Genomic DNA, 13,019 nt, shown 5'->3' with positions numbered 1-13,019 from the left:
ATTTTTAGAAGTGTGTATATGTTATGTCCTTAAATTTTTAGGGTTTGTATCCATTTAGTTATTGGATTATTTTAAAATGTCTAATAGATTTCTAAATTTCTAACTTCATGCTTAATAGGTTTATCACGTATTTAAAAACTTTAGAGTTTAATTGTTTTATTAAATATAAAACTGTTAAGGTTAATGGAAACTTGAACTTTAACTTTTATGCCTGTCTAGTATAGATATGTGCATTTGTTAAAATCTTAAAACGTTTAAAAACCGACCTATTAGAGACAAAGTTGAAACCTTGTAGATTTATGGACTAAAATTTGAAAGTGTAAGGATTTATAAGGCGCTTTTTAAGTTCAGACTTCTAATGATTTGTGATTTCAATAATTTATTAAACACTTTGTAAAGTTTAGGAACTAAATAAATAAAAAATTGAAAGTTCAAGAACAAAATTTATAACTTAACCTTTATTTTATATATTTTCTTCAAAATAGATTCAAATGTTAAGGATAAATTACATTCACTTTATGTATATCTTCTCTCACTTTAATTTTTTTTAATGAGAAAACCAGTATGAACACTATACCAATTGAACTATGTTTTTGTTGGCATTTATCTTAGCAATTTCTATTTAAATAGTTTCTAGATAAACGTTATATTTTCATAAAGCTTACCAACCCCATTCCTACTTTAATATGGTAAGTTAATTAATTAATTGTGGTTGTCTAAGGGATTCCAAGAAATTCAATGCACATCATAAAACAATAGTAGTTCTAGTCCTTCGATCAAAATAATGCTTTAAAACTCAACTAAGTTACCAACATGGGTATAACTCAGCCAAAGAAAGCATAACTCAACTAGCATATATATAGATGTGTTAATGATCAAGAAATTTGTCATTTGAAGTTTCCTGCTTTCTATTGTATTAAAACACGTGAGTATAGTTCAAAAGACATAAAGTATATATGTTCTCAATCAAGAGGTAAGAATTTCTAAATTCATCTCCACCCCACGTATTTTTTAACTCAAGTAAAATAAAAAAAATTTTAAAACAAAATCCTCAACCAACTTTATGTTTCATGACTAGTGGACCTAACCTATCACTACCTCACATCATTAAAATTAAGGAAAAGATCATGAGCTATACAAGTTAAACAACTATCTTTATTGGTTGAATTCTTAAAACCTTTTGGACGAAACTAAAAATCAAATCATGGAGATGCTTATGAGCAAAATGGACAATATCATACTATTATGAAGATATGTATAGGACCTATTATAACGACCCGACCCCGTAGGACTTAAGTTAGGCCATTACTAAATACATGCATGCATGGAACTCAAAACGACACTCGGTTATGACGAAATAAATGCTAATTAAATAAGGTAAGTTCAAAAGGACTTTCATTAAATTCAAATACTAAATCAATAGTAGGGTACCCATAAATCATAAAGGATAATAAATAAATCTAAAAAACGATTCTTAAAAGTAGAGTTTTAAACATCAAAACTAAAAATTAAGAGAAACATGAAAAGAACTTTAAATCTCATTGAGCGAAAGCGTAAAAAACTAGTCCTAGTGGCTCGATCACGAATTCCGCTTGACCATCGCCGGTGCATCTTTACCCTTACCTGAAAGCGACAACATGAGAAAGAATGAGTATAAAATACTCAGTAAATAACCCCACTATTGGGTCAGGCTGGGCATCTATGTCCTCTAGATACCCACCTCTGGTGAGAACATATAAACTGCTCTAGTCTTCATGGGACACATATGCACATGAAACAAGAAGGAGACTTAAGTCCTATCCTACTGTAGTTAAGTATGTCCAGTACCCTGGTGAATCCGAAGAGACATAAACTGGTGAATCCCGAATGAAACACAAACTGGTGAATCCCAAAGGAGACACAAACTGGTGAATACCCGAAGGAGATACAGAACTAGTGAATCCTGAAGGAAACACAAAATCTAATGGGCATCTAACTAATCATAAGGACATTTGTACAGTCTCAACATCATTAATCATCACTGTACGAATCTATGACATCATATAAACCTCAACATCATGGCTCTACAACATACACATATACCTCAACATTATGGTTCTACAATATACATGTATAACCTCAACATCATCAGATCAAATACAACCATGGAAGCACATACCATCTCATACTAGCATTCAAGTTATCTGCATAAATAAATATGATTTGGATCTCGTAACAGAATATACTTTTAATCATGTGTATACACTATCAATCTTCCATTCTGTCATCTGCCATAACCTTCATTTAACATGCTAGCATACATCTAAATGTCGGCCCGGGCAGTTTCCAGTTAGTAAGATTACTTATCTTGTATTTTGGTCGAACCAAAATGCAATTGAATCTTGTGAAATTCTTGAATCCTTAATCAAGCCTAAACATAAACCAAGTTTTAAAATTAATAGTTAAGGCCAAATTCCAACACACCAAATATTACAAAATATTTCCAGTAACCTTAACTAAATGTGGTTTCCAATTCGAATTCACCTTTTTCAAACCTCCAATTTTAAGCTCAAATAATTAGCAAAACCAAACTCTTCTTCATCTTGAATGAAATTCTTGAATCAACCCCCTAATCATAATTTGAAATTAGGCTTGCATGTATTAAAGCTTGAATCAAATACATACTTCACTACCAATGTCTCAAATAAAATTATCCATATGTTAAGCTTCGTCAAAAAAATCACTTCCAAATGACTTTACCAAAAATTTCTCAACAACCAAAATTTAATCCACAAGAGGGTAATCAAAGCATAAAACTTACCAAAACTCGCTAAAACAAACTCCAACTTCACTGAACAACACCTCAATACCTTCACAAACTTGAATCCAAAGTTGAAACACAATGGGTATCAACCAATTGATGCTAAAAGTAAATGAGTATTCAAGAATCAACCGAAAACAAACCCAAATGGCAGAAATCTTACCCAAATCGATAGATCCAATGGCGGTAAAAGCGAACGACGCTTGAGCAGTGGTGGATGGAGGTCATGAAGAAGAAACTGACGACTTTGGGGTAAGTAGATGAGTTTTTCCTTAAGGGGTGTCTTCGGGACCTTGACAAAGAGCTATACCCTCTTATTAGCCTGATAGGGGTTTCTATTTAATGGTTGGACTATAAACAGGTTGTTCGTTAGATGAGCACTGGTACTTAAGAATATAGAGGTAACCCAGGGGTAAAACGATAACTTGACCCAGCTGGTATTATGAATACTCGTAAAGGACTAACTTGCTATTATTGGTCTATATCTATGGACACAGAAATATATATGCAGTGAGAAGAGTGCAACTGTGAGTTTTTAGTCGAATGTTCCAACTATTAACGAATATTGATAAATGTGGTTAATGAGTTTAGCCAATTAATCTCATACCATTTGAGCTTATGTTATATAGGTCCATGAGTTCCTCTTCATAGCTCGTAAAGGGAATTGAGGTAACTATGTCTTGACCTGAGTTGGAAATGTTCAAATTCACTTAGGGATATAATATAATGTATAATGATACATTATAATATAAAATTTATATTTTAATTAAACTTTATAATATGAATTTAATTTTGGATATCATTCAAAATAAATTTATGGATAATTAAATATTTGAAAGAGTTCAAATATTAATTTAATGAATTAGATTCATATTAAAACTATAGATTAAAATTTATGTGTATTTGATGTACATTAAAACTATAGGTTATGAGAGAAATACAATTAAATATGATTCAAATGTAGGTTAAATTAAATATTTGATATTGAGGTTGGTAATTATTTAATTGGAGAATTAAATAATTATTTAATTTAATTAGAACTATAGGTTATGTGAGAGATGTTTCATTTAAATTATAGCAAGTTAAATTATGCTAAGATGCAAAGTTGTGTATCCTTTTCTAAAAGAAGAATGCATGTGAGGAGAATTGATTATGCTCACGTGTCAATTTTGTTTAAAAAAATAGCATTAATTATGCCAAAATTAATGGCGACTTTGGGTGGCGTCGGACGAGCTCACGAACGTGAGGAAGAAAAGGGGGTGGGGATTTGACTTTCTTAAAAAACAATAATAATAATAAAAAAACAAAAAGGAAGTAAATATAATTACATTTAGTTCCTTTCCGTTTTATACTATTAAATTCCTTTCCGTTTCAAAAGAAAATTAATTCCTGCCATTAATTTTAAATTTGAATTTCAAATTGTATAATTTCATGCCAACAATTAAAATCTCGCACTTACAAAATTCCAAAAATGCCCTCCAACTAATAATAATTACTGAAATTCCAAATAATAAAGTTACTGAAATAACATTATTACTAAAAAAAATGTGTAGGGTGTTACACCTATTGTTCCAAATAAGTAGTATACCAAAGTTATACTCCTAATTTAGTGATGACAATAGAATATATCATCAGGGTCGGACAAAGAATTATTTATGACCCTCAAAAAACCTTTTTACGGTAGAGATAGATTAAAGCTTGGACAAAAGCTAGATATATCGATTTATAGTTGAACATATCTTCTTGGTATGAGATCTTTTAATAGAACTAAAAGTAAAGTCATCAAAACTAATGATTGAAATAGACGATATGATACCATTTGTAGAGGGTTCATTCATTGCAAATTTCAAATGGTCAAATAATAAACCGCTTAATTTTGTGATGTATATTTATATTATTCCCTTTGGATACTGACTCAATATATTTTCTCAACAAGCTCTTATTTGCTTTTGTTCAAGCTAATAGCTATTTAGAGAATTACTCTCTTAAAAGGGATAATGGGACTTTTACTGCACTGGTCATTTTCAGGTTTAAAATATCAATGTCAACAGAAATATTAAGGTCTTAATTTCATAAAAATTTCGATAAAAATATCATAAAATATCGGTTTCAATGGATATTTCTGAAAAAATTGTAAAAACAACAAATTCAAAAAATAAATTGAAATCATAAATAAACATTTTTTTTTTTTTTCAAACGAGCTAATATGTCTATTATTTATATTATGTTTATATTAATGTCATTTTGATGATTATTTTTTGTGTTTTGTGGATTTTTCTATAAGGAATTTTCAAAAATAGAAAAATAAGCAAAGTTTTAATTCTTTGATAGAGACTGATAGAAATCGATAGAAATTTATTAGTCTCTATCAGTGATAAAAACTAATAGACGTCGATAGATCTATCGGTGTCTATTAGTATTTTTTTTTATTTCTATAAATAATTTGATATTTTTACTATTTGTGAAAATTTTTCTTTTTCTACGATATAATGGAAATATTGATTTCATGTCCATGTAGAATCCATGAAAACGTGAAAATATCGATGGAGAATCCATGAAAATATCAACATTTCGAAAAAGAAAAAAAAAATTAATACCGAGTATAAGCTAGAACACAGACAAATTAAGTAAGATATTGAGTTGTTCAAGGATCAATATATGTCACAATTGTCTATAACAATGTTAACAATAATATACAAACTTCCAATTCATTGAGTTGGACTTTGGGTTTTGATAAATTATTGCAACTTTAATCTTTATCAGGATTTTGTTACATTTACTTACTAATTTCTATGTGGCCCATTAAAATCTCCCAAAATCCAAAAAAAAAAAAATAAAATAAAATAATGAACACCCCAACAATGTCGCCATAATTGTCAACATGAACATTAGTTTAGTAGTTAAGTCAACTAATTTCATATCCAAAATCAAATATTAGGTACCGATAAATTTTCTAAAAATGTATCAATTCTAACCAAAATCTGACTTTATCATCGTATTTTCTAAATCATAAATAAAATCCAAATGGATCATGCAAATTAATCATTTTAGCCACTGAAAAAAATCACCATTAAGATACAAACAAGTGCAACATTTGAGAGATGCCTATTCTAAAACCTATAGCAATTTGCTTAACTGAGAATGGCATATAAATTAGGGAGCTAATATATGACAATTATTTGAACATATAATATAGCTCTTCAGTTTTCATGCATCTTCTAAGAAAAAAAGAAAGGGAAAAAGAAAAAAGAAAAGACAACTAAGCACTTTGTGCAAAAACAAAACAGGCTTGAAAAATAAGTTTACAGAAAGTACAGTTTTAAGCTTTGAGATTCTCAAGAGTAGGATTTGAGGTGGAAAACCTGGCAAGCTGGCCTGTAGGACCTTTTAGTTGCAGCTTGATCAAACTTCTTTATTACTGCTTCATTCTCTTCTAAACTTGTCTGAACAAAATACCTTATCCACCAAGACGAGCTTCGCAATTTCGCCTTCACGAGAAGCAAATATATATTTCACTGTTATCTATCTCAGCTCGAGGGTTTTACACTACTTGGAAAATAAGCTCAGCAAACAATAAGAAAGGAAGCAATGAATCAATTCTTTTATAGACTTATCTTGCAAGTTCGTAATTACGAGTTCCTACCAGGATCACATTCAACAGTGTATGCTAAGAGTAACAGAATTTTAGACACTGATGCTACAAAGTGAATTCTCATCCATAGAACGCTGTATGTTCACAATGTTTGATGGTTCTAATTGTAAATCCACTACAAGACTGACACAAAAGAAGCCCAGATCGATTATAATTTGTGGCCAGTCTGAAGTTCCAGGCATCAAACTACTCAAAGATTGTTTCCAAGCTATAACTAAATTCTAGAAAGCTATCCATTCATCCAGTCTCTTGCAATTCAATTAATGTTATTGCTAGCTAACTTTCTAGCATAAAAGAAGGTACTTACTGGACGTCCAAATTTGGGAAGTTCTGAATCCTTAGCCCTTTGCCGACCTGGATAGCCTGATTGAAACAACATTGAAAGGAGAGAAAATAAAATAAAATAAATCAATCAAGACTAATCAAAATAATTAGATGAATTAAGACCAAAAAATGGTAGGAACAATCAGAACGTCTCTCTGTCATTAGAACTTAGGAGAGAACCGTTAGTTAATACAATCATTCAAGACAAACGGGACTATTGAAATAAGAGCTCTATTAAATAATGTTGAATTCCTAGCCATCAAAATCAACACATGTACTAGGAGTTGCAAGATTGTAACTCAAAACATTCTTTAGGAGCCCCCACAGACTATGAGGGCGGGCTGAAGAGTGAGAACTTTGAGAAACCAATTGGGTCTTTATATCAGAATATACAAAGAATGAAGAAGATCACAGACCACTATACAATGATTGAGAAAAGAACTATGAATGACTATTAAAACAACTGACTTCAGCGAGTTATTACTTATTATGCAATGCTATCACAAAAGTGAAAGACAGATAGGATTATGAAGTGAATAAATGAAAACCAGAGGAAATGCAACTTGTGCTATCCTTCTAGACGCTTAAAACAATATGCAGGAACAAATGTGTTACAGTTCCCCCATTTAAGTTTATAATTTCAAATGGTAGCTCTTGAAAAGTGGTTTACCGGCGAATATAACAACACCATCAACAGAGACCCTTGCCAGTTCTGGAAGAGTTTTGTTAAGGTATCTGGGAGATAAGTAATCCAATGCATCCGAAACAATGACCAGAGAGAACGACTTTGCTCTATATGGTAGGGGAAACTTAATATCGGCAGCACGCACGATGCCCTTCCGCACGAGGCTTTTGCAACTGGCATCAGCATCATCTAAGTCATAGGGCTCCACACCCCATGCTTCTGTATCCTCTTCTTTTAACAATTTCGACACCACTGAACAAGTATCAGGGCCTAGATGCAATACTTTATGCATGCTATCTCCATATGCTTTCTTTAGAATGGGAATTGCTCGTTGGACTTCTGCTGTGCACGATGTACTACCTGCAAATGTGATATATATGCTTGAGATCTTCAAATATGATATATGATGTTAACGCCTATGGTACTTGATTGAAAAATATTGTCTTTTACAATTACTATAGTTGGTAATGATTTACAAAAATAAATCGATAAATCAATCATTAATTCTCTTCGACTGTTTTTAACGCATATGGCACACTAAGATTGAATAGCTCTCCGTAACAAAGCATGAGCCTCAATGCACATGTATTAACATCAAAAGAAATAAATTAACAAAAAGGAAGCAACTGTGCTGGCCAGTGGGCATGGCAATAACCAAAAGAGAGGAAAACATACAGACATGAGATAGACAGAAGGAGTCAGGATGATCCAGGTGAAAGAGTTAAAGTTAAATACGACAATCACAGGCTGGGCTGGAAAAAGGAAATAGCAAGATCAAAATCGAGGGAATAACATAGGGAGAAGCGAAAAGACAGACAGAGGGAGCTACAATGATAGCGTAAAAGGCCAGAGGGTGTCAAAATGTGTGTGAATGTGTGTGTACGCGTGAGAGAGAAAGAGAGCCCTGTAGGTTGTGAATAAGATGAGTAGATGTAAAATCACAAAAAAAATTTATTTGATCTCAATGTAATTCTTTCCTTTTATGTATTGAGCCTTTCTCCTATATAAGAAGGCTATGTATCCAACAATTATTCATTGGAAGACAAAATAATTTAAACTACTCAAATTTAAGATGGTATTAGAGCCCATAAAGCCCAAACTTCGGTTCGATAAAAGAAATTGAGATCTAATCAAGAATGGTGAACCCAAAAGAGACATCATCTTGCGAGGGCATGTTGAGAATCCTACATTGAAAAAATCAAAGGATCTCACACACCTAGAAATAGATGAGCTACTCCTCCCATAGCCAATTGGTTTTGAGATGGAATCCCATACTATCAAAGATGGTATCAAAGCAGGTGATCCAGGGAGGTCCTGTGTTCAAACCCTTGGAGTGTTGTTTCCTTCCCAATTAATATTATTTCCACTTGTTTTGGTCTTCTTCATATTTTAAGTCCACAAATGAGGGGGAATGTTAGATGATATATAATTAAATTTATCTTCACCTATCAGCTTAAGCTTTTGGGTCAATTGATGATTTAAGACCCAGTGCATTTATAAACAAGTTTGTTCTTTCTTTTACTTTTAAAAGTCTTATAATTTGAAACCGCTTCTTTTTCCAGTTTTTCATTTTTTTTTTCATTTTTTTTTCGAGTTCTTTTATGAAAATGGGTTCAAAAAACGAATGTTGTCTTCGGGGAGAACCAAAAGGCAGTTCAGCTTCCATTCCCCAAACTGTAAAAACAAAAATCATTTTCATTTTTTTGTCCTTTCGTTCGTCTTGAATCTTTATTAGGGGATTGTAACCTAGATGTGTGCCACGGTTTCGATGAAATCGAAAGGCCCAATGAATTGGGATTCCCTATTGGGCTAGGTCATTTCGGGGCAAGCGGATCATTTATGATGAAGAGGATGAGCTTCAAGAGAATGATTCGGAGTTCTTGCAGAGTGGAACCGTGCAGTACCAGACACGAGATAGATCTTCCAAAGAACAAGGCTTTTTTCGAATAAGCCAATTCATTTGGGATCCTGCAGATCCACTCTTTTTCCTATTCAAAGATCAGCCTATCCCATTTTTGCACAACAGGGTTATGAAAATCCACGAGAAGCAACCGGCCGTATTGTCTGCGCCAACTGCCATTTAGCTAATAAGCCGTGATATCGAGGTTCCACAAGCGGTACTTCCTGATACTGTATTTGAAGCAGTTGTTCGAATTCCTTATGATATGCAACTGAAACAAGTTCTTGCGAAGGCACTGTGTTCTAATAACCATTTGGACAATTAAGTAAATTTTTACCCATTAAACCCAACCCTGGGATCATCCTGCCATTTATCAACCACATGTAATATATTAACACTTTAGAGTGCATGCAGATATCTTTTCATTCCCTTAATGAAAAGTTGTGTATCCTTTTCTAAAAGAAGAATGCATGCAGATAATGATAGACAATGTGAAGTCATAAAGTCTCAATATCTAGTGGTCAGATCATGTTGACTAGTTCAACGCCCAAAGGAAAAGGAAGTAGAAAAATAATAACAAATTATAGTACCTCCATTTATAGAAATTCTGATGAAACTAAACTTCTACTCGAGAATAAATAAAAAGTAATATATATTCACCTTCGACTTTACTCACAGCCTCAATATTGCTTCTTGATCCACCTGTGATGCAAATTGACAACGAATAAGGAAACAAATACAGTAATTACATTAAGCAAAGAGGGAGCATCATAGATTCACAAGCCATCAGTGGCGGCACAATTTTCAATAATCAACATCAACAAAAATTAACAAAAGAATATCAGCCTAGTTGACAGATCTGTTTACAGTAAATATTATGCCCTTACTCTACTCTTTTTCTTACATCTCTGCTACCAGTTTTACAAAGTTCTACTAGCAGGAGATGTCCATTATAATTTGTATAAGTGCAGCTAGAGCCAGTCTTAATGATAAATTACGGACAGAGTTTATAAAAAAGAAACTGTTTCTTCAATATTACCATCCATACTCAAATTTAAAGAGAGGGTAGAATATGAGCCAGAAATAAGGCAAAAGTGCAGTAGGGCAAGTTCTAAAGTGGCAGTCAGACTACTACGCCTAAGGTGCACATTTCTACTTAACCAAATCAGGGACTGTCTGACTAAATATCTTTCCTATTCCTTTTACCTTTTTCTTCTTCTTTTTGCTTTTTGTTAAAGAAGAAAAAAAAGGTTAGTGACTGGATATCTCAATAGAATAGCTTGGCCAAATTAGTTCTCAGACAGTAGTTAGTCAATGGAGAGAACATTTACAGCAGACAGTGACCAAAATAGAATGAGGAGAATATAAGGACGAGCAGCCATCCATGTGTTGCAATACTGAAAGCTATAAACTGAAACATGGAGTAGTGAATTACATGGAAGTCACAGTATTAAACAAGGAATAAAGTTTGTGTTGTGCCCCAAAAAGAATAGTTGTTAATGAGTGGAAGATACATGCGAAAATGTAACATAGGTAGGCATAGTGATGAAAACTTCAGAAAGGATTCAAACTTCAGTGATTGTGAACATAAAATTCACTTAAAGTGGATGGAGAGACAACATCCTAAAACAGATAAACAAACACATTGATGATGACCGTGGCTGTGGAGTGAGCAAGAGAGAGAGAGATTTAACTAATAAAAAGTCAAGATAAGAGATAAAATAAAGACCTGATTGATGATAACAAAATCCAATAAGAAGAATAGTACCCTGAAATTTTTAACCATAGAAATTAAAATTAGTGCCTAATAATACTTGTTTCCAAGAGTTGAGGATGTAATATTTATTCAGTCATTTGATCCTCACTTGACCTCCCCTCCCCCCCAAAAAAAGAAAAAACTATGCCAAAAAAAGGAAAGAAGCAGTATTCTTCTTTGTTTGTTTGAAAAGCAAGGAGAGGAGTAATGAAAAGTACCACAACAAGCCCTATGGTTAGCAAAGGTGATGACCGTGTCTTCGAATGTATTGTTCCAACAAATGGAAGACTCCCACCATCAACAAGGCGTCGGGAAGGATTTACTGGCCTCCTTGACATGGTTTTGTGATAGCAGGGAACCTGCAAAGTCACACTTCTTAATCAACAATTGGTAACACTATTTCCAAGTAGATGTTTTCACTAATGCACCAACATGGACAGTTTCACCGACATACTTGTCTGAAGTGAAATGACTCGCACGTTGAAAAGTAGTAATCATAAATTCTCAGAAGCTACTACGTCTTAGCTACTTTACAAAAAAACTCAGTACAGTCAAACTTGCTAAAAATATTTCAGCGTCTTGCAAGATGCCATTTTGTCTCTAAGCATTGCCAAATGCTCTCAAAATTCAAGATTTTTGGACCAACAAGGCAAATTCACAAGATCGTCATTTAACTGGAAAGAACCAACGAATTTTGAGAAACAATACCACCCCACTAAAGTAGAAACCACTTCAGGCAACTTAATAAATTGAGCCAAATTTTCATTACCCATTTCAAAGTTGATATTAAATGATCAAAATCAATTAAATGCTAAAAGACTGAACGGCTAATTAACTGATTTGCATACGGAATCTGATTGACTTGGCTCAGGAGTTACTCGTTAGTATTCAACAATCATAGTAATTCTTTTTCAAAACCCCATTTCCTTTCGATTAAAGTAGCAATAAATTAGAAAACAAATAAGGGATTAGTAAAAGATAGAAGAAAACCTACACACAAACATATATATATGTACAACAAAAGAAAATAGCAAACGGAATTAAAAGTTAAGTAAATCAAGAACACCCCAAAAAGAAAGAGTAAAGTTCCAACGTTCACACCAAAATCAATTCTCGAAAAATCGAATAAGAATACAATCGAAAACAAGGAAAAAAATCCTGTCGCAAGTAACTTCAAAGCTAAGACAACCGACTCAAAAATTTTCCCGAAAACCAAAACACACACACTATTAGCATAAAAAATCAAATGGGTTTCAAGATAGAGGCATAAAATATCATAAACGCTGCAAATTTCACACAATCAAAGTCAAAGAAATGCAAATTAGAACAGAAAAAGTGAATGAAAAAGGAGAAATGAGGTAAAAGTTTAGGAAGATTAGAAGCTTACAGTATGTGAAAGCTCCTTAGGAAGCGGAGGATACGGTGGAGTTTCAGATCTTGAAGGTGGATTCAGATCTGAGTTTCGCCGGCTTCACTCTGAAAGCGAAGGAGAAGCCAGAGAGAGCTGTCTGTCATCAAGACTCTCAGTCCTCACTGAAAATCTTGAAAAGTTTTTCTTTTTTTTCTTTAAGTAATATAATGGTTACATAAAAGGGAATTAAAATGTTTCCATAATACACAGTATATTTATTTTTAGAATTCATATATGTTTGTTTTTAAATATTGCTGTCCATTTTTAGGATGCAAATTGTGGAACTAACATTTTATATCATTGTTCAAATTTTAACATTCTTCCAAAAAAAAAATAATAAATTTCTATTTTAATAATAGCTCTGAGACATTAATGAAGGTAATATTATAAAATATATGACGTTTATATTTTTTATATAGAATAATAATATATGGAAGTGAGAGAATCAAACCAGGGTCAACCATAGAAACTTTATGTTAAGTTATTCATTT

General features: G+C 32.6%; 1 protein-coding gene across 1 annotated transcript; it reads right to left on the bottom strand.

The window, feature by feature from the left end:
• Positions 1-5,827: 5,827 nt before the first annotated feature.
• Positions 5,828-12,695, bottom strand: LOC120078497 (probable pectin methylesterase CGR3). Its single transcript, XM_039032768.1, has 7 exons — positions 12,505-12,695; positions 11,336-11,476; positions 11,091-11,130; positions 10,022-10,063; positions 7,447-7,821; positions 6,760-6,815; positions 5,828-6,288 (listed from the first exon to the last, which is right to left on the bottom strand). Exons 2-7 carry the CDS (start codon positions 11,453-11,455, stop codon positions 6,136-6,138), a joined length of 786 nt encoding a protein of 261 aa, XP_038888696.1. The 5' UTR covers positions 11,456-11,476; positions 12,505-12,695; the 3' UTR covers positions 5,828-6,135.
• Positions 12,696-13,019: the final 324 nt, after the last annotated feature.

This window comes from Benincasa hispida, chromosome 5 (genome assembly GCF_009727055.1).
Source record: "Benincasa hispida cultivar B227 chromosome 5, ASM972705v1, whole genome shotgun sequence".
Classification (NCBI taxonomy): Eukaryota; Viridiplantae; Streptophyta; class Magnoliopsida; order Cucurbitales; family Cucurbitaceae; genus Benincasa; species Benincasa hispida.
This window is presented reverse-complemented; position numbering and strand designations above follow the sequence as displayed.

Excerpts from the sequence above, each read along its gene's own strand:
- LOC120078497 (XM_039032768.1), bottom strand. The coding sequence starts at position 11,455 with ATGTCAAGGAGGCCAGTAAATCCTTCCCGACGCCTTGTTGATGGTGGG. Across the intron at positions 10,064-11,090 it reads ATTTTGTTATCATCAATCAG|GTGGATCAAGAAGCAATATT; the intron begins GTCTTTATTTTA and ends TTTGCATCACAG. Across the intron at positions 6,289-6,759 it reads TTCCCAAATTTGGACGTCCA|GCGAAATTGCGAAGCTCGTC; the intron begins GTAAGTACCTTC and ends CTTCTCGTGAAG.